The 21,566-nt window shown below is 32.2% G+C and overlaps 1 protein-coding gene across 1 annotated transcript in view; it reads left to right on the top strand.

Moving 5' to 3' along the window:
* The window catches only part of LOC117119954 (splicing regulatory glutamine/lysine-rich protein 1-like), a gene marked incomplete in the record, with an annotated part of 36,334 nt that extends 15,828 nt beyond the window's left edge, over positions 1–20,506 (top strand). The window contains 2 exon segments of the mRNA XM_033264929.1: positions 15,598–15,681; positions 18,529–20,506. Of these exon segments, the coding sequence (XP_033120820.1) occupies positions 15,598–15,681; positions 18,529–18,949 (505 nt within the window).
* Positions 20,507–21,566: the final 1,060 nt, after the last annotated feature.

The following is a 21,566-nucleotide window of genomic DNA, read 5'->3' as shown; positions in this document are numbered from 1 at the left end:
CGCAGAGTAAGTATTCCCAAGTTTCTTTTTTAAGTTCCCTTACTCAATGTAAATGTTTATGAGTGGATTTCCCACACGATTAAATTCGTAACGGAACTGGGTTTAGACAACTGGAGTTTGTGTTTCAAACAGGTCATTCCATTCATAGAAAAAGCCTTGTGATGAAGAAAGTGTAACTTTTTAGCAAGGTTTGCCTAGGTCGATACTAATTCCAGCTAAAATTGGGTAGAAGATTGAAAATGTTATTCTTGTAATAATGAATAGATAAGGATACTACTACTGTATGTCCATTTTTATTGATCTAATCAACGGAAATTTACTTTCAGACTTTATATTTAATTAATTAGAATTGTTTCGATATTTATTTAAAAAATATATTTATATGAAATAATGTAATCGTTAAAGTTTATAATAATATTTGATAATATTTAAATAAAGCAATAAGACTGAATTTTTACTGTATGTTAAATACAGACAAAATGTATACACAGGCTTAGTTCTAGAGTCCAGTTAAAATATGTAAATATGTAACGAAATGATATACTTACTTATATATTTATGAAAATATTATGTGTAAATATGTATTTAGTATATTAAATTAAATTTAATGAAAAAACGGAAGAAACAAAGAATTTTGGAGCGGCTTAAAATATTTACCGAAAATAAACAATAATAATCATTTTGTCATTATTGCATTACGTTTTTGTAAAACTTGAAAGGTGGTCTTTTTATACATCATAAATCATTATTGCATCATTATTACATCATAAATCATTATTACATCATCATTACATCATAAATTATTATTGCATCACGTTTTTGTAAAAATTTGTTGGCACTAATCATCAGAGGTCAAGGTGCCAGGAGCCTACACGTTTCATATTTGACATCGAACACAAGAACTTTTCTGAATCTCGATCAAAATTAGCAACCGACAAATCAGAACATTTTTCAGATTTTAAATTAAATACTGTACTGTGATTAAAAATTAAAAGGTGCTCTTTTTATACATCATAAATGTATTAAGGGCTTCTCGTGAAAAACAGATTTATTTTCAAAAGCAAAATAAGGGCTTCTTGCGAAAAACGGATTTATTTTTCAAAACCAATATAATTAAATATTGAAATGTATTATTACAGACTTCTTGTGGAAGAGAGATTCTGTTTTCATAAACAAAATAACCAAACCTTAGATTTTCAAGGTTTTGGATAAGTTGGTCTTAAGAAACACAAACTTTCATTTGTCCAAATCATATTAAAACAGTATTTCATATTCATACTTTTGTCTAGAGCTACATTATTCACCGAGAGAAAAATCCTGATTTTAAAAAGCAAACCTACTTTCATATAACTCTAAAATTCGTTAATCTCATTCATCCATCTTCCCTGCCTTCCTTACTTTTCGACCTCAACCCTTGTAATTTTAATCAGTACCCTTTTCAGTCCATCTATTATTATCGACATCACTCATGCTACTACTATACATGGCCTGACAATCTCCACTTCTTAACAATCTTTTGCACAATTGTATGCTGCCACCTTTAAATTCTCTATGTACACGAAGTGGTTATCTATTTAATAATAATGTTATCAAATGCATCTACAAGTCTTCTTTGCATACAGTAAGCCTTTTTTTCTTAAATCCCAATTTTTCTTTTTCCCTCCCCCCCCCCATATTTTATCTTTATTCTCTATACTTCCTTGTATTTTATTATCAAGAGATGTTTTTTAAGGTATTGCATATTGTACATAATTAATTATACAATCCACATGATAATAATAATTTAATGATAATGATAAATCATGATAATGGTCATTTATATAACACTGGTGTGTGCCATATATAAGTCTCATCATTTGAAAACCAAACTTCAGTTTTTATACCAAAACAAGAAAATTTTTAATTTTAATTCAGGCCTATCCATATTCTCTATTATAAGCTTTAAAATGATAGGTCATTTTTTACTGGAATTGGCTAACTATATTTACCGAAATTGTGATTAAACGTATACTAAAAAGTATATGCCTATAATATTGCCACATTCTTATGATAATTAAATCAGTTTAACATTTAGTGACAGTATGGTATGCTGGTTTTGGGATATTGAATGTGATGTGTCATAGCACTGCCAATTTTCTACTGACTGTTGTTTTTGAGACCTGAATGAATGGTATAGCCTATGATGCGACAAAAATCATGCCGTCCCTATCGGCATTAGAACCTACTGAAAGCCCCTCAGATACTGTTCAGATGCCGTACCACTGAGGTAAAGTACTGTCCATAAATGCTGCAAATTTTGGACGCGGCTGATGCACCCTTAATACGGTTTAGACTAACTGTTTATTTGACGCAGGTTTGTCAAATTAACAATTAACAAGTCATTGTTAACGCATTCAAAATTACACACGAAGTAACGAAAACTCTAATCAAACGAAACATGCACTCTACAATATTCTAGACAACTATGGGAACTGTATGATTCTTTTTCATTAAAAAGCACTGTTATGCCTCAAGTGGGATTTGATCCCAATAAATTTTGAAGTGAGCACTTTACCAAAAATGACCACGACAATAAAAATATTATGAACAGTCGGTGATAATCCTTTAATACTGCGGTCCTTTCCAACATAATCAATGTCGCTAAAAGTTACATAGACGAGAGAGTTTTTTTTTAGTTATGGCTATTATTTTCCAAGTTACATTCATAACAAACTGATGCTTGTGCGGATTGTGCCAAATTAGACGCAAAATTCACCGCATCTAAAGGATTTAGTTTCGCTTCATCAACTTCACACTTCTTCGTTATCATCATGATTGTTCCTTTATTTCGCTATATCATTCTCCAGGGGTCGTCATTAGCGTATTTTTTGTTAAGTTTTGATAATTGGCGTGTACTTTTCGGTGAAATGATTGTGGTTGAGCTTTGACGATCCTGATTCCGTGGAAGCATTAATTTTGCAAATCTCGTAATGTATACACAGATTTGCAGACTAATGCTTTATCCATTTAGTTTTTAAAGCTGATGTTTATTTTAGCAATGTGTACAGTAGCGACAGTGTTTGGATTTTTTTTTTCCCCTACCAAACTTAGTAATATTCCCTTGTGTTTATTGTATCATAATTGCTATGGCATTAAATTATTGAAGCGATTGAAATTAGCATAATATTTTTTTTATATTTATCGATGTAATATCCAGACTTTTGGACTGGATTATAATGATTCTATTATACATTTTTTTTTTCTTTATATTGTGTATTATTGTGCGATTGTAATTTACTTGAATGTTTGTGACGTGAATTTTGATGTAAAAAACATTTTTTTTTTCTGAGGACATACTTAACATTGATTTTATTAAATATAATAATATTAGAACATTGAATAATTCCTTGGCGCTCTTTACATTTTGAATTATTACTCGTTATTATTGAAGTCACAAAGAGATATGCAACGGACAATCTTCTCGGATGTACAGTATGTAGAACACCCGAACAACTCAACTTCAAGGTAATCAAAGCCTGCCCATACCCATCTCCTCCGGGAAATGATAAATGTACTGTAGATTGGCCGTTCCATGGCAAAAAACGTAACTTGAAACGTATCTTCATTGTGGGTATGTTGTTTTGCTGCGTAATCTGACAGTTACGTTTTTACCACGTAAAGTCACTAGATTTTAAGTTTTGTGCTTAATGATAGGTGGTACCACTCATTCCTGAGACATGAAATTTTCACAGGTAATTCAGAGGTGTTTAATATACTCCCAAATGATATCACGAAATCGACAACAACATTAGCTACGTTGTTTGCCTCAGCACAGCCGAGATAAAGTCATTATCATGATTGAATTTCAAAATAAACATCCTTGGATTGGAACCCCAACCTCTCAAATGAAAGCTTTGCGCATGCTGCACCAACCACAAATCTGAAATTAAAAAAATTTATTTTATCATCTTTATTATTCTCTTCCATAAGAATACTTTGGGTTTTTTGTTTTTTTTTATTTCTTTGAATATTACACTCAACATTAGAATAATGGATCGGAAAAACAACACAAAACCCTCGTAAAGTAATGTTGACAAAAATATAAGTAGTGTTTGTTATTCTCCTATCCTTTCGTTTTCCGACACATTAAATGACCATAGGAGCCGACTGGTAAAGTGAAGATTTGCATATTCCTGTCAACGACGTGTGACAACCTTTTAAACCTTGATTGAGTGAACAGCGTGGTAATTTGTGTTATAAACAAAGCTTTCCATAAACCGAATGTAAAGCAGTAAAGTACACTATAAACAGATGGTCGTTAAGCCTGCCTCATTTTACATCCATCCGTTCGTCGTTGCCGTCTATGCAAATGAAACTTTACTATGCATCCAGAATTATGGTCCTTTTAAACCGTGTCTCATTTACTTAATGATATTGTATTTTATGCAAAGTCAGTAAATAGATGTAATTAATAAATTGTCCTGGTTGTTAGTAGCATACAAAAGTAGCATTACTTTAAATATCTTAATTCCACACTTCATTCAAATCACAATTATTATTTACATTTATTTCTTTATTAAACAGTCTGATCCATCCTTGTTCTCTTTGATGTATTATCTCTGTTTGGATTTGTTAATCCACTGTCACATCACATTATAAAACGAGTAATATTTATTATCTATTAAAATGTTACAGTTATTATTGTTATTTTTGTTATCGTTTTATCAATCTTATCAATTATTAGTTAACTACTGTACACTATCATTATCATTATTATCGGAATTATGTTTTATGAATACTCATCCCTATTATCACTATTACCACCAACTTCGTCATCATCATCATCATCATCATCATCATCATCATCATCATCATCATCATCATCATCATCATTATTGCCATCTTCATCATCTGTCATCAATATCATTACCACCACCACAATCATCATCATCATCATTATTACATTATCATTATCAATATTATCGGAATTATGTTTTATAAATACTCATCCCTATTTTCACTATTACCACCAACTTCGTCATCATCATCATCATCATCATCATCATCACCACCATCATCATCATCACCATCATTGTCATCATCATTATCATCATCATCATCATTATTGTCATCACCACAATCATCATCATCATCATTATTGGCATCTTCATCATTATTGTCATCATTATCATTACCAACACCACAATCATCACCATCATCATCATTATTGTCATCATCATCATCATTACCAACACCACAATCATCATCATCATGTAATCTAATTAAATCATGTGTTATCATCGATTACTGTACGGTAACAGTAATTTCTTATTTTCAGACAAATTTGTGACGGTATTATTGATTACTTTTATTATTTCCTGCAATGCAAAATGTACTTGATTATTAAAGTACAGGAAGACATAAATGTATGGTCCATAGAGTACGTGCAACAGTTACAAAAGGTCTTTAAAGAAAAGCTGTTTAGAGTGCCGTCATTGAAGCCCGACAGCAATTCAGCTGAATGAACGAATGAATGAACTGAATTATTTAAAATACTACTACGTCTTGTTGCACCAACAATAGGCACACTTTACACCAAGTAACAATAAACAGTGACGTGGTATCTAGGCTGTTAGATTCGAGTATCAACACAAAAGTACAAGAGAACCTTAAAGTACTTTCATTTAACCTTAAGTACTTTTGTTATGTATTCAAGTTATGTATAATTCATGAGTTATTAGTATACAACACCATCTTCATTCTGTACATAATCTGAAGTTCCAAAGTTTATCTAATTGATTACCAATGGTAATTATATATTTCTATAGCATTTTCTTGATAGAGTAGATGCATATTTACTTTGTTGTAATTTTACGTAGTCACAGCAAAATGTTTGATTAAAACACTTTACCTGTAAGTTTTGAATATACAATCAATATAGATGAGAAAACTACAGTAAATAATCGCATGGTGGTACAGAAACAAGAGTATTTCAATATCCAATCAAAAAAATATTCTGTTTCAAGTAATATTCTGAGATTATTTATAATAACAGTTTCAGTAGTAGCAGGATTTTATATTAATTAGGGCCTACTAAATAAAGTATAAAATATTTTTATAAACAAATAAAATCATGTAATAATGACATCTATCCAGTACAGGTACTGTATATGGGGGAGAAAAATAGTACGGGCAGTTAAATTTGCAAAAGTCGACTATGCCTAAGTCAAATAATTTCTAAGTCGATCTTATTTTACATGACAAATTGTTGTGTTTTCCATTAATTAATTAATCTGTATTAAGTTGAATTTTATCTAAGTCGAAAAATAATATTTCAATGGCATTTTGGATTTGACTTAGGCAAGTTCAACTGTACTATACAAAATACTAATTTTGACTCAACCTTTCTGTGGTCGTCACCAGCAAGATTCTAATAATATTTTGAGAAAATACAAATATTAACAACATATTAATCAAAAATTTGCTTTAGAAACACTAGCTTTCTTCTATCAGTGTTTCAACTAAGAATACCATAATACCCTCTGTTTAAATTGTGCATATTTCACAATGTTTTAATCAGTATTGCTACATATTTTTATGATAGCTGTTTTATGTTCATGATTTTTATCATCAAAAATAAAAAAAAACTAATCCTGTTATGCATGATCGTAATTCAAAAATTCTTACTTATGAAGTAGATGACCATTTCAATTTTTAATTGTCAGTCTCGGCTTTGGTTTACAACAACTCAGTTGACAGTAATAATTTTGGTCTCAACCTCTCTTGAAAACTGCTGATAACCATCAGATCACATTTCAGTAAATATTTATTGCATTTTTTTTTTGTTTCAGCCGCTGTTGATATAAGAGCGGTAGATTTTTTTTATTGTGTGTATAGAAACAGCTTTTGAATTGAATGCGTAAATTAATTTAAATGGGAGGATTCAATGAAAGGTCTGAATTTTGCATTATTATAATTGAGTTGTGCAGTATCTAATTTTGAATTATACATAAGAATAAGATAAAGGACTGCTAAGTGAGTTTCTGTTATCTGTAATTAACTTGGCAGTGTATTTCTATATCCTGATGATGAACTTTAATTTAAAAGAAACCACATCTTCTTAGGTTGATTTCAGGTACAGTAACTGTTGTTTCATGAACCTGCTACTCTACCGGTAATGATACGATTTTAATTTTTGGCCAGTTAGCACACCTGTACTTTTTAAAAAAAGAAAGAATAGCACAATATTAGTCTAATTTTTTTTTTTGACCTCATATTTGTATTTTATTCCTAAATAAAAACAAAACATATATCCTTATTTTGTTCCTGATCTAATCGCTTACGGCAGAACCATTATTGTAAGTGGAAACAACATTTTATTTATTTTTATTTTTTATCTTCCTTTGACTAGAATTTTCGACATACCATACCATATGTGTACCTTAGTTGAAACAGAGTGTGAGAACAACAATCTAAAAGTTGCTAGTTGAAATGCTTCACTGGTGCATATCTCCTTTGCCCCTCATTACTTCCAATATTGAAATTTTTTTTCAGTGATTCTGGTGGGAATTTCTTTTTTTGCAAACATTTGGGAACATACTAAGCATTCAGTATGATAACTCGTCAGGTGGGGCAAACACAGTTCGTAGCAACATTATTAAATTCCGTTTGTATTATATCTGGATATTTTGGCATAGCTGAATGAAAAAATATATTTAACATATGCCCAATATCTTTATGTAAATATATGCTGTATGATTGTCGAATATTAACATTTATTCAATGCCATTATTTTTATTATCTTGTAAATTCTGCACTTATACACTAATGTACATTGTCTGACAATATGACATCATCAACAAAGACTTCACACTTGCAAAAAAATCAATAATTCTGTATAAATATTTTCTAAAATCAATTAATATTCTCCAAGCTTCTAGAGGTTTTTCATATCACTTTTTCTCATACAGTATTGTACTTTTATTTCATATCTTTTTTTATTGATTAAATTGCATACTGAACATATTTTTAAAATTAAAAGGTGATTGTAAATAATTGTGTTTGAAAAAACTACCAGTACTATTAATCAAACATTTGCTTAAGTGGATAGATGGCCAAAGGTATACCGTATCGAAAAATGAATATATGATAAAGAAATTACCAACAGCTTCTGATAGGCATAAAATTAGTCGGTCAAATTGATTATGCTAATTTGTAAATCTCCACAAATTATCGGAAAAGTAGCGTTTCTAGCATCTTAAGCGAAACGCACGGTTGCACTCTCGGTCTCTCTGGTATTAAATTTGCTGTCGTACAACTTCCCCTGACATTTCATGGATAGTTCGACTATTTAGAAAAACAATTTCTCCTTCTACGCTGGTTTTACAATGATCTAATTACCTTTTGTTTACACCTACGTATCTTGCAGACGGATTAAATGTACAGTAAATGCAGCCGAGTAGCAACGGGCATAAAGCCTTTTTCCACTAGACGAAATGTATCCGTGCAAATCAAAAGCATCGGTACGTGCGCATTTGCATTTTTATCAAAGTTTTTTGCTTTAGAGTTTCAACTTTTTACGAAGCTAAAAATGTGCAACCAATCAGAGCTCAGAAAGCGAACCGATGCTTTCGATTCGAATGCAGCCGAGTAGCAACAGGCATTAAGCATTTTTTCTACTAGACAAAATTTATTCGTGCAAATCAAAAAGCGTCGGTTCATGGGCATTCACGTTTTTATCAAAGTTTTTCGCTTCAGCTTTTCAACTTTTTACGAAGCTAAAAAATGAGCAACCAATCAGAGCTCAGGAAGCGTACCAATGCTTTCGATTCGCGTAATTTTTATGACCGAGTGTACACTATAAGATGTGTAGTTGTCACTCGTACAATATCACACTAACAGGTGATCAGGGGCTGCTCCTTATCTTCTATACCCTTCCTAAAATTGCCTTCATATGAGCCATATTTTTCCGTTTCACCTTTAATTTAACTTTCATAATAGCAGATTGACAGACTGTAGTGCACACCCCTGGTTCTTAACAGATGACTCGAAGGCCAAATTTGGCCCGCGCAGCAATTTTACCTGCCCTGCAGCGGAAAAATAAAATACTAAAAATAGATTAAAAGTAATACTCATTTGATGAATAATTTTTTAATAAAGTAAAAGACGAAAATGCAACCCTAGGGCCATGTGCACTCAAGTTTTACTGGAAGACAGCTCAAGAATAGTTAGAAGTTGGTGAGTGTTATAATAGGCTATACAGTAGTCGAATTTATATAGCACCAGAAAATATTGATCCCTTCTTCCTGCTATTCTTCAAACTAAACGCCGAATTTTAGAGTAGGGTGATCCTACTCAAGTCTAATAAATCTGCCTAGATGCTTTTGAGAAAAACATTTTATTTTTATTTCTACCATCTGATGATTTTTCAAAGAAAAAGGATCTGCTATTAAAAGAGCATAAAAAATTCTTGTCTAATATGAAGATGAATATGTGTACAATTGCTTTGGTATAATAAGAGAATTGATTGTTTAAAAAACTGTCGGTGATTTTTGTTGGAAAGGTGGTAGATAAAGTCAACTATGTCTGTTATTTTTGTTGAAATGGTGGTAGATACAGTCAACTGTGTCAGTGATTTTTGTTGGAATGGTGGTAAATACAGTCTACCTGTGAGCAGCTTAGCTCAGTCGGCTAATCTGGTGGTAGCCACTGTGTGTGTGCTGAACCATGGAGATCTCTAGGTCCCCGGTTCAATTCCCATCGCTGCCTCTCCTTGTGTTTCAGCTAGAGGGCTGAAATACAAGTTACATAGCGCACCGTCTTTCGGATGAGACGTTTAAGCCGTTGGTCCACTGTGTATTTATGGCCCATGTGCACATTCAAGAACACAGTATACTCTTCGGAAAAGAGTAGGGGATTGTCTCCCGGTGTACTGTCCAATCACCACCAGAAGGACCCCACTGGAAACAAGTCTTCTTCTAGACTTTCGTGGGCTATCCTTGGTGTTGTCTCTGCAAAAGTCAGAGTAAATAAAACTTCTTCCCACAAGATTTTTGAAATATTTTTCAATACTCAGTATACATTTATTTTTTTTCCAAACCCTTTTCTATATATATTTTCCATGTTTCTGTGCTGTCTCTTATACACATCTAGATGTGTATAAGAGACAGTTACTACACTGATTACATTAACCAAAAACATTTTATTTTTATTTACTCCTTCGTCTGGATGTTTTTGGCAAAAATATTTGCTATAAGAATATAAAGTTTTATTTTTATTTCTTTTTTCCTGTCTCTTCAGATGATCTTTAAAAAAATAAGTTCGCGAAACAGTTTATTTTTTTTTGGAATTTCTTCCCCAAAATGCCTCCTAGGCATTTATGGTGCCTGCTTCTGTACGGCCGGTCGCGCGATCATGCATTTTTCCAGCCCTGAGTGGAAGCGAAGGTGAATTGAAGGGCTTGATGATTAAAAGTGAGGGGATCTAGCTAGCAAAATAAGGTGATGTGAAATAATTTTTGATTATTTTTTTTTTGCTTCAAACATTTTCAATTAGAGTGACTGTGTAGCGGGTTTTTTTTTTTTTTTTTTTTTTTTTTTTTTCCGGTTGCATGTGCCCCTTGCGCACCTGCTGCTGTAGATATGCCACTGGTTAACTGTATGCAATGTATTGAACTGCAATTTTGCCTGTTTCCGACCATCGAGTGGGATTGAGTAAAATAAAAAAAATAAAAAATACAATACCGCCCCCGCTTATCACTTTTCCAGCTTAGAGTATTAGATATAGATTTATCCGTAGGCTTGGTAGCACATTTCTAGCAATGAATTTTGCCAAACCTACCATTAAGCATACCTTAACATAGCATTGTGTTATTAATACCTTCTTGCCTGCGTAGAGGCTATAAAAGACGCCAACATATGCTCTTTCGGTAAATGTCGCGGTGCCAGAAGATAGGGTAGTGAATGCTAATATTTTAATACTATAGATCTAAAATATACAGGAATTTGTTATGCTTGGTGGATAAAATATCAGCTTTAACAGGTTGTATTGAAAATGTATTGCACACTTGGGGATAGAAACATTGAAGGTAAAATTATGACGGTATGATTGACTCCATAAAAAATTATAATTAATTGTGTGTCATTGTAATTTCAATATGTACCGGGTGTCAGCTCAGCAGGTAAAATGACGATAAAAATATCCTCCTTAACTTTAGCCCTATCTTATATCCTTTCGAAATCCTTTTCCTTCGTATGAAATTCACATTTGAGCTTTTTCATTGCGGCTGACGTCAAGAAGGATAAACTAAAGTGCGGACCATGACATCACTGTAAACACAGCATTCATCTTTAAGGAGCTGAGAATGAGAACAAATTAGGCAGGATAAATGCAGCAGCTGTTAATACAAACACAATGTTTAAACATGTCACCGACCACTGTCTGATAATCATAATTAACTATTTCCTCATCTGCATCTTAACATGGTTCAGTAAAAATTTATAATAGTTTATAATAGTGCAGGTCTCCTTCTAATTAATGACCAACTTTTATATTGTTACCAGCCACTGTCTGATAATTTTGATTTACTAATTCCTCATCTTCAACTTAACCTGGTTCAGTAAAAATTTATAATAGTCTATAAGAGTAAAGGTCTCCCTCTATTTAAAGACCACTTTTCTATTGTCACCAGCCACTGTCTGATTATTTTGATTTACTAATTCCTCATCTTCATCTTAACCTGGTTCAGTAAAAATTTATAATACTGTAGTCTATAAGAGTAAAGGTCTCCCTCTAATTAAAGACCACTTTTTATTGTCACCAGCCACTGTCTAATAATTATGATTTAATAATTCCTCATCTTCATCTTAACCTGGTTCAGTAAAAATTTATAATAGTCTATAAGAGTAAAGGTCTCCCTCGACTTAAAGACCACTTTTCTATTGTCACCAGCCACTGTCTGATAATTTTGATTTACCAATTCCTCATCTTCATCTTAACCTGGTTCAGTAAAAATTTATAATAGTCTATAATAGTATAGGTCACCCCTCCAATTAAAGACCACCTCCAATTAATGACCACTTTTCTGTTGTCCAAATTAACTGTCTTGTGTCTATGTTATTCTAATTAAAAACCAAAGCTGCCGAAGACCGTAGAAACCTCAGTCCCAAAAGCAGTCTTTAATTGGAGGGAGACTGTATTTGGTTTAGTGTTTTGTGGTAGATGTTACTTTTATTTTAAACATGTTTTTAGAATAGTTTTATCGCTAGAAATAACTGTAGTATTTTTGAAAAACTGTGTATATTTGAACCGTATTTTATTTATATTTTTCTTGAAGCATACAGTACAGTAGTTATGTCCAAACTATGTTGGTCCTCCATTTGCTGATTCAGTGTTAGGGCACAATCAGTATTACAATAGTCACAACCTATAATGAGAAAAATTGTAAACACGACACAGTGGGTGACCCTCAGTATAGAAATATCAATGGCTTTTTCAGAGTACTAACATAAAGGTGCCGTCATTGATGCTTAATAATGTAACAGTTGGAACAACACTGAATTATTTCAAATTTCTTGGAAATTGGACTTCCGGACATTAAGTACTTGCTACTGTAATGCTTCAAAAAATGTAATGGCCCAAAAAACTGAAATTCTCCATGAAGATTTAGACGGGTGATGTATATTTGCCGCCATATTAGGAACTACGAGAGTCTTTAACCTGCCTTATATTACCTTTTTCTGAACATTGATTGTCATCTTATCCTCTTCCCATTGAATGATTTTCTCAGAGGTTGCCCAATACAACCTCTGTCTATTTTCCTTTTCGCGGAAAGAGTACTGTCATATCTCCAATCTGTGTGATTTAACCTATGCTGATTAATTCGACCAAATACAGTATTGTGACTGAATTTTAGAAAATTAATCTTATTTCACTTTTTTTTTTGTACTGTAGATGCTTCATAAATAGATTCTCAGTGATTATTAAGGTTCTTTGAAATATTGATATTAATTTCAGTTGGCTGGATTTTATGCTCAAGTATTCTCTTTCAATTTGTTTTGTCATTTATGATGAATCTTTACGAGAGTGGTGTAACAAAGAAACATTAAATATCATCCTGCAGTTGGGAAAATTGATTTTTGAATTACTGATTCATAATTACCATTTATTTGGTTAAAAATTACGTTTATTTTGATTATTCTATTGATTTCAATGTTAGGATCGTAAACCCGTAAGCAAGCGTCCAATATGAAGATGCAAAATTGTTCATTGATGCTAATATGAAATTTGGTAGAAAGAAAACGTATTTTATTTTTATGCAACGATATTGGTATGATTAGCATAACAATATTATGTTTTGGAATTTATACTGCCATCAATGTAGTTAAATTCAACCATTAGTTTAATGTTGGTTCAGTTTTTTATTATATTCACTTTCCATAGCAGTGAGTCACCCTCTAACTATATACCAGATTTGCAAGTTCGGTATTTCCTTTATAATGAGTATTGTCTCCTTGGCGTAAAGAAATGTGGTCGGGGATTTAGAGAATGCAGGGTTGAATGCATAGAAATATTACAAGAGAATAATTTCAGTACATTGCAATAATAAAACAATGTATTCATATTTCACCCCAAAACAATAAGATTAATATGAAATCGTTTTAAAAACATAGTAAGAACTGAATTTTGTTTTGAAATTAACACTACTGAGATTTGAAAAAGGCACTGATTAATCACATAAAGAGCAATACTGTACAATTCACAATAAAATAATCAGATTATAATCAAATCATTTTGAAAACATAGTACTGTTGTAACAACTAAGTTTTATTTTAGAATTAACAACAAAGACATTTAGAAAAAAGCATAAATTGAGTTATGTTAAGAGCATTTAACATTAAATTTTTTTTATTTATTTTCATCTTTTTAACTTTATTTACCGAGGGTGACCCAAAACAGCGATGGCTGATGATCATGGGACAAGGCCTGGAAAAAATATTTTTGTGCATCCAACCATGACAATTAACTTGATGAAATCCCTCCAGGGCCAATCATTTATCTTTACATGATTATAACAAAACAGTAGTACTTTTTTGGTTTGGAGCATGCAAAAATATTAAATTAATTTTTTTTTTTTTCTAAAATGCCTCTGGGTTAAAGGTCAATGCATTAGACCCTCACATAAAAAGTAAACAATCCCTAAAGCTAAACAGAATAATTAAAATTAGAGAACTGTACAGCTTAAAAAATAAATAAATCAATTAATAATTATGTACAATGAATAAAAAATGCCTTTAATCTTTATTATTCTAATTAAAGACCTGCTATAACCATGGAAACCCCTGTCCCGAAAATGGTCTTTAATTGGAGGCACTGGCGGCACCAGCGAGGGGATAGCAGGGGCTTAAGCCCCCACCGGACAGCTCAAGACCCCCCCCCATTGGACTGAGCTCGTCGGGCAGTTGGACTAAAAAATATATGAAAATAGGCCCACACCAAGCCAACACATGTCTGTCACAATCAGAGAGTGTCATTTCTGGCCATCCAGAGGTTCCTATTCTTAAAAAAAATCTCATTTGGGAGGGGGAACATCCTCTCAAACCCTTCCTCCAGGTCGGGCCTACGAGCCCAAGTCCCCCCTGTCAGACATGGACAGGAAAAAAAAAATTAGAATAATATCAAACAATTGAAGTACTGTAGTACTATAAAGGAATTTATGAACTCTAGTTTGATAGTACCTTTCTATCTGGTGCACCCTTCTTAAAACAAGCTCATCAGTTATTGTCGTGAAGGCTACTAGCAGTTAATCATCAGATGCATTAGACTGTCAGGGGCAGGCCTGATAATCCTATCATTGGAATTGGATTTTCAATGCTTTCTGTTTTTCCATTTACTTACTGTACTCAATTATCTTGTGTACACTGTGCAGTGAACGATCTTCACCTCGCAATTTTCATGGACGTAAAATGAACCGTTTTTAAGACTTCCCTTTCCAATCTATCAAGCATTGATTTTTTTTATAACAAAAAAAACGGTTGTCCAAGGATTTCCTTCTAATTTCCTAATAAAGTCAGTGGCTTCTCAATTATTACCTGTGTACGACAGACCGTATGAGTCCATGATCACAAAATCAGGACGCGAGATCTTTCCATGGATTTTCTGTCATACCAGACAAAAATGAGTGCATCGCAGCCATAGTATGTGTATTGATTTGGCGTCATTAATTTTGTTATAATTGAAATATTTTTTATTGGCGTAGTTAGGGTAATTGTCAGGATATATAAAAATAAGACCAACATATTTGTTAAAATTCAAAGATTTTCTTGTCAATCTTATTTAGTAATTTTAGTTTGAATGAACACCTACTGTATATCTAGTGGATCACATAACATACTAGTTTAATCATTGTGTTATTTATCATTATTCATTATACTAACTTGAGCTCAGCTCATTTGGTAGAGCACCCAAACCATTATTGCAGGGTCATGGTTTCGAAACCTGATAGCGACTATATATTTTTCAGTCTTGAAATTGAAATTTATGATAATGGAAAAATAACCGGATATGTATTTTATATATATATATATATATATATATATTTTTTTTTTGGTTATTTTACAGAGATCGCAAGAGACGTTCATACACCAAATCACCACCACCATCCCGCCGTTCTCGATCAGGGTCCGTGTCACCACGACGATCAAAGTAAGTTAGGTTCATCCAGAATTTTGAAAACAAACAGAAAATATAGGATTTTAAAACACAGTGTGTTTTATCTGCAGTATGTTTCCTCTGCCTATCTTTGCTGTTGTAGTAAAGCTACATTTGTACTTTTTGTTTTATTATTTTTGCGAGTCCTAAGAATATAAACTAATTGATACAGTTTAGAAGTAGAAGTGGTTGGCGCATCGGTTGTGGTTTGGACTCCCAACCTCGAGGTCGGGGGTTCAAAACTCTCGCTGTGCAAGTGGATATGGATTTGGATACAGCTGTCTCTTATACACATCTAGATGTGTATACGGGACAGGTACTGTACATGTAACAACACAACCCACAACCACACCAGCTCCCACCGTGGCAAAGCTCAAACGTTGCTATTGCATCATTGATGTTCTCGTCTTTCTTTAAATGTAATTTTACTTTGTGATATTCTTACGGTAAGCTACCCAAGGCTAACAGTTTACGCTCGTTAGATAGAACCTAGGCCTACATTTCAAAGCTCTGAAAATAATTTAAAATTGACAAAACCTGGCTTTACATCCGACTATGTGATAATTGAAGATATAATGCATTTGGCAATTCCTCTTTCAATCAATCTTTACAATGATTTTATTTGATACCGATGACACAGAAATCTTTTTGTGCAACTATAATGTGTATTGATGTTGTATAGTAAGCATTAAATGACCAAAGCTCAATTTCTAAACGAAGTCCATCTATTGGTGAGTTATTTATTATTAATAAGTGAGATTCTCTCCAATGATTCATAAATATTGTCAATTTTCAATATCTTCCTAGTAAAAAAAAAAAAAAAATCTATTTTTACCCTACAAATCAAAAAAGTTCTTATGATTCATCTGTATTTATCATTGCAAGACAGAAATTTTCATTTTAATGCTGATGATAAGCCGAAATGATATATTTTTCTTTGAAGTACTCCCATTTGTTTTTATTTTCGCTGTTTTCTACAATAATATTAATATATAATTCTTCTGTAGAACATCTAACTTTAGGTTGAGCCTCAAAAAAACATTTTTAAATCTTTTTCCCATCAGTCTAAGAACTTAGGAGTAAAAATTGCAAATACGATATTTTCATTTCTAACGCTTTAACCACTAGCGAAAATAGAAGAGTGTTTACAGTTCTTGTAACAATACACTTGAAAAACAGTTTATTATACAGTATTTCTTAAATTTTACTATATTATATTAATTTACACAGATACTTCTTGAAAATATCAAAAATAGTATTAAAAATAAAGAGTATAAACCACTGCAAAAAAAAAAAAGAAGGATACTCCCCATTCATTATTCAACTGTATAATTTTATATACACTGCATTTAATAATAAAAAACAAAAATGTATAATAAATCTGTACAAAATGATGAGATACATAACAGCAATGAAAAGCATGTTTACAGTAGCGGAGAGACCTATTGCTAAAATTTTTACTTATTTCAGTTTTGGGTAAAAATAAGACCAGTAATACGTACTGATGTAAACACTAGAAAAGAGTTTTCCACACATGGTAATTAATTATCTACCATATATACTCTCGTAAAGGCGACCCGTTTATAAGAAAATCCCCGAGCTTGAAAAGGTTTTTGGATGTTGGGCGTACGGTTTAAGGCGACCCCCCTCCCGTTTCACTGTTGGAATTCATACTCCTTGCTGCTTTTTATGATCTTGATACTGCATCTAGCTGGCTAAAACTGGAGCCAAATGCACAGCTAATCTTCCTATTAATACCATTTTATGAGATTTTAAATGTTCATCAAAATCTTATTCCCCAGTATCTGAAATTGCGTTCATTCAATCATAGGCCGACTAACATTTTATCAGCTTTAATGCAGTAGTAAATTTGCATGATACGAACAATCCGCACAAAAAGAAGAATATGATTTTAAAAATCTAAAGTTTGTATGTCGCACTTATAAGACGATTCCTATGTTTTCCGATTGTAATTTGCTATTTTAAGCCTACAGTGGTCTTACACGTGAGTATATGTATACCCACAGCACAATAATAAAAAGAAATCCTTACAAATTCAATTAAAAATCTCATTGCTTGTTTAAATTCTGTAATATATTAAATTTTAATCAAACACAGATGAATTCAGTTGAGTTTTTACTAATTTGCAGTTGCTAAATATTACAAAATATCTTTCAAATTTATTACCAGCAAATTTACATTCTATGGAAAAGAATCTAGGAAAAGAATTATTTTATGTCTGTTGATTAAGTGAGAACAATTTCATCTATGAATTAAATTTAAACCTAAAACATAATTAACTTATACCTGTACTTCAATATACAAATAAAGAAATATTTGAATTTTTTTATCTGATTATTTTAAACTGTAAACTGTATCTTTAATAACATTACATTTAAAACCAACATACATAATTTCAGCATTAAATTACAAATTATCCGTTGTTCGCAGAACAAATCAATATTCTCAATAGGACATGTGATGTATTATTAGGACAAGTTATGAACAGTTACATCTAATTCATAATTAATCGTTTTTGCCTAGCAACAGATAGTCAGCCTACTTCTCCAAGCTTCATCCTTATCTTATTGTAAGGTTTAGAAAATTCAGATTTAATTACAAAGTTGCATTCATATAATTACTGTCCCCTGCAAGAAAACTGCGGTACAGAATGATTTGATATGCAGACTCATTCCTACCTTTTAGTGAACTTCAATATTAAAAGAGGACAGAATAATAAATATTGATTTTGATATTTTTTTTACGTTTTTCAGATTCAATACAGAAAATGTATCATTAATTGCTATTGAGTCAAGTAAAATATTTTTTTTTTTTTTGCAGGCATAAGAAAGAGAAGAAGATTAAAGACAGAGAACGTGAAATAGACAGAAGTCGTGATAGAGATTCACGCAGTAAGAAGCACAAACGCGACCGTGATCGTGACCGCAAAGACCGTGGCGATGATCGCAAAGACCGTGGCAATGATCGCAAAGACCGTGGCGATGATCGCAGGGACAGAGAATCTGAACATCGCGAAAGGAAGAAAGACGTGAAGGTGAAGCGAGACTACGACGAGGAGGAGCAAGGGTTTGACAATGATAAAGACACGGAGAAGAAGGAGAGGAGAGAATCAACTGGACGCAGTGATGGTGGCAGCAGCCGAAAGGAGGAGAAAGTGACGGTGAAAGAAGAAACTGAGAAAGATGTGTCGATCAGCGATGCCAATGTACAGGAAATGGATATGGATGTGGATACAGATTAGGTGATCACAGAAATGCTTAACTTCTGGTAGCGCTGAGGTTGTGATAGCGCCGAGGTTTAAATAATGTTGTCCCTATTCGTACCACAGTTAAAAGTTTATTCAATATTAAAAGAATTCATTCAATTCTAGTAATCTTCAAATGGTACCAATAATACTGTAATAATACTGTATAATACTGTAATAGTACAATAATAATCAAAATGAAAGCAAAATATCTACTTAATAATAATAAACAATTGATACATCTAGTAACAATGGTTTTAGATTTTGCAATCAACAATAATAATTACATATTATTATTGCTATTATCTAAATAAAAAAAATTCATTTATCAGTAAAAAAAAACATATCAATCCTATCCAAGACATTATTTGGAAAGTTTATTACTAAATATATTCTCTATATCTCTTCATAAAACCATTACATGATGATGTGGTAACCTGTCACATGACTGTTGAATATTTATGAGCATTTACGACAGAAAAGAGATACATGTATCTATCACCTGATGTAATAATAATCACCTGATAATACTGTCATATGATACATCCTGATAGATCTGTCACGTAGAGTATAATATCCTTATTTATAAATTGAGAATGGCACAGAGATGCTGGTACCTCATTCATTATCACATGATTATGTAATGATCACCTGATAAGTCACATGACACATCCAATCAACCTGTCACATGTACGTTTAATAAACCTGAATGTAATGAACTGAAAAACTGAAACATACAGTAGTAGTTGAGCATCCATTTGAAAACTGGTTGAGATGTATAGACGTATGTTTATTACTTATGATTAAAAATTTTGATTATCTGTTGAATAGAGTAGGATAATTTTTACTCCTAATTATCATAACCAATATGTGTTGTGTTTTGCTTATTTGTTTTGTCTTTTAGTCACTGAAGATAAATGTAGTATGTTGTCTTGCAAATAATGAAAATTGACTTCAAATTGGGAGAGTATAACTATTCGAAGTTTTCACATTTTACCATCTACTATTCCAAATGGGGTCATTTTTTAAAATATATCATTTACAAAAGTACAAAACACCTGTTTCCTCTTACCCCTATTCTCCTCTAAAAAGTACAAAATATTATAATAGTTTGCATTTGTGGTCATCATTTGATTTTCCCATCCCTCTAAAAAGTACAAAATATAATAATCAGATACATTTGAGATCATTTGATTTTTTTTTTATCTTTCTCAAATAAGTGTAAATACACCCTACTCGATTGTTAGTGTACTTTCTGAAAATGTTGAAAAGTAGATAGCCCTGTAGTTTCCGCTATTGAATGTATGTCTCTGTATTTTTACCATGATGCTTTTCATTTGTAGATTTCATAGATTTAGGTTAATTTTTTATTTTGTTTTGGCCTATCTGGAGTTATGTCTTCTTTTAATCCTTTGAACTGAGGTTGAATTAATAGTCAGTGCCAATGTGATGAATTTTCACTAAATCAGCCGATGCTTTTTACTTGCTGTATACTTCTTTACACGCTGTCAGTTTTTTAAAGAAATAAAGTGTTTCAAGATGTCAAACACGTAATTGATGTGATAATTTTTTACAAAAACAAAGTATATGCAGCACATTTAATAGGGGTAGTAAATTGATGCTGGAAGCATATTCCAAGACTTGCCAATGCATTCCAATATTATCCCCCTTGCGGGGACTAATCGCGCGACATATCGTCATCATAATTGTTGTTTCTTTCAATCTTATCAGGATAAATCATTGTGCAGTCTAGAGTAATAATTAAAGATATATTTCATGTCCAGAACAACCCTGAAAACATCACTTATTTTTAATTAATTGCTCATTTGAAGGGTCACAAAGGTATAATCAACTTTCAATTGAAAACACAAATTCGGAAAAAAAATATATTGGTTTATTTGAGCATGCAAGTTTTGTGATAGAAACTACTGTATAATTATTCTCGTATGTTGATTAGTGTAAACAATACTATTCTGTACATTACACCGGCATAGATTGTGTATGTGTGCACTGTATATTATTTATTCAGAAACATTACCGCGATACCCCAGGCGAATCTCCGAGATATGTGACTTTTGAAGAGTTCTTTAAAAAGCACTTTTATGTGTTTATCGGCCATGGGTTATTCAGAAACTGCGTGAAACTAAAGCCTTGCAGAGATGTGAATTCTTTTTACAATTATACTGTACTCTGTATATGAGCGGTGTCTTGGTCGAAAATAGATAAATATAACATTTGCTAAATTATCAAAATCTTTCTGAGACCATTTCGAATCTTGACAAAAGTCGGTAGGGATGAAATACTTTGGGGATTCATTCCAGTATTGTATTTGCTCTCAAGTGTAGGAAGTTCAAAATGACGTTTAAGCTCAAACAAAGCAATAAACCTGGTGGAGAATACTAAAGGCAATGACAGACATCAAACAGTAACATCACGAAAGCTTCAATAGCCTCACATTGTCTAGACATTCCACACTTAATATTGTTTCTGAGTTTTTGATGCAAGATGTAATGTAATTTGCCACATAAAATTTGGTTGTAGACAAGTGACTAACATCTGGAGATTACTTCTTTGAAAATATATCTTGATAAGCATTTATGGTAGTCGTCATCTG

This window comes from Anneissia japonica, unplaced genomic scaffold (assembly GCF_011630105.1).
Source record: "Anneissia japonica isolate Jap-2015-1 unplaced genomic scaffold, ASM1163010v1 scaffold287920_len488460_cov166, whole genome shotgun sequence".
Classification (NCBI taxonomy): Eukaryota; Metazoa; Echinodermata; class Crinoidea; order Comatulida; family Comatulidae; genus Anneissia; species Anneissia japonica.
The sequence above is the reverse complement of the archived record's forward strand: the minus strand, read 5'-3'. Positions and strand labels throughout refer to the sequence as shown.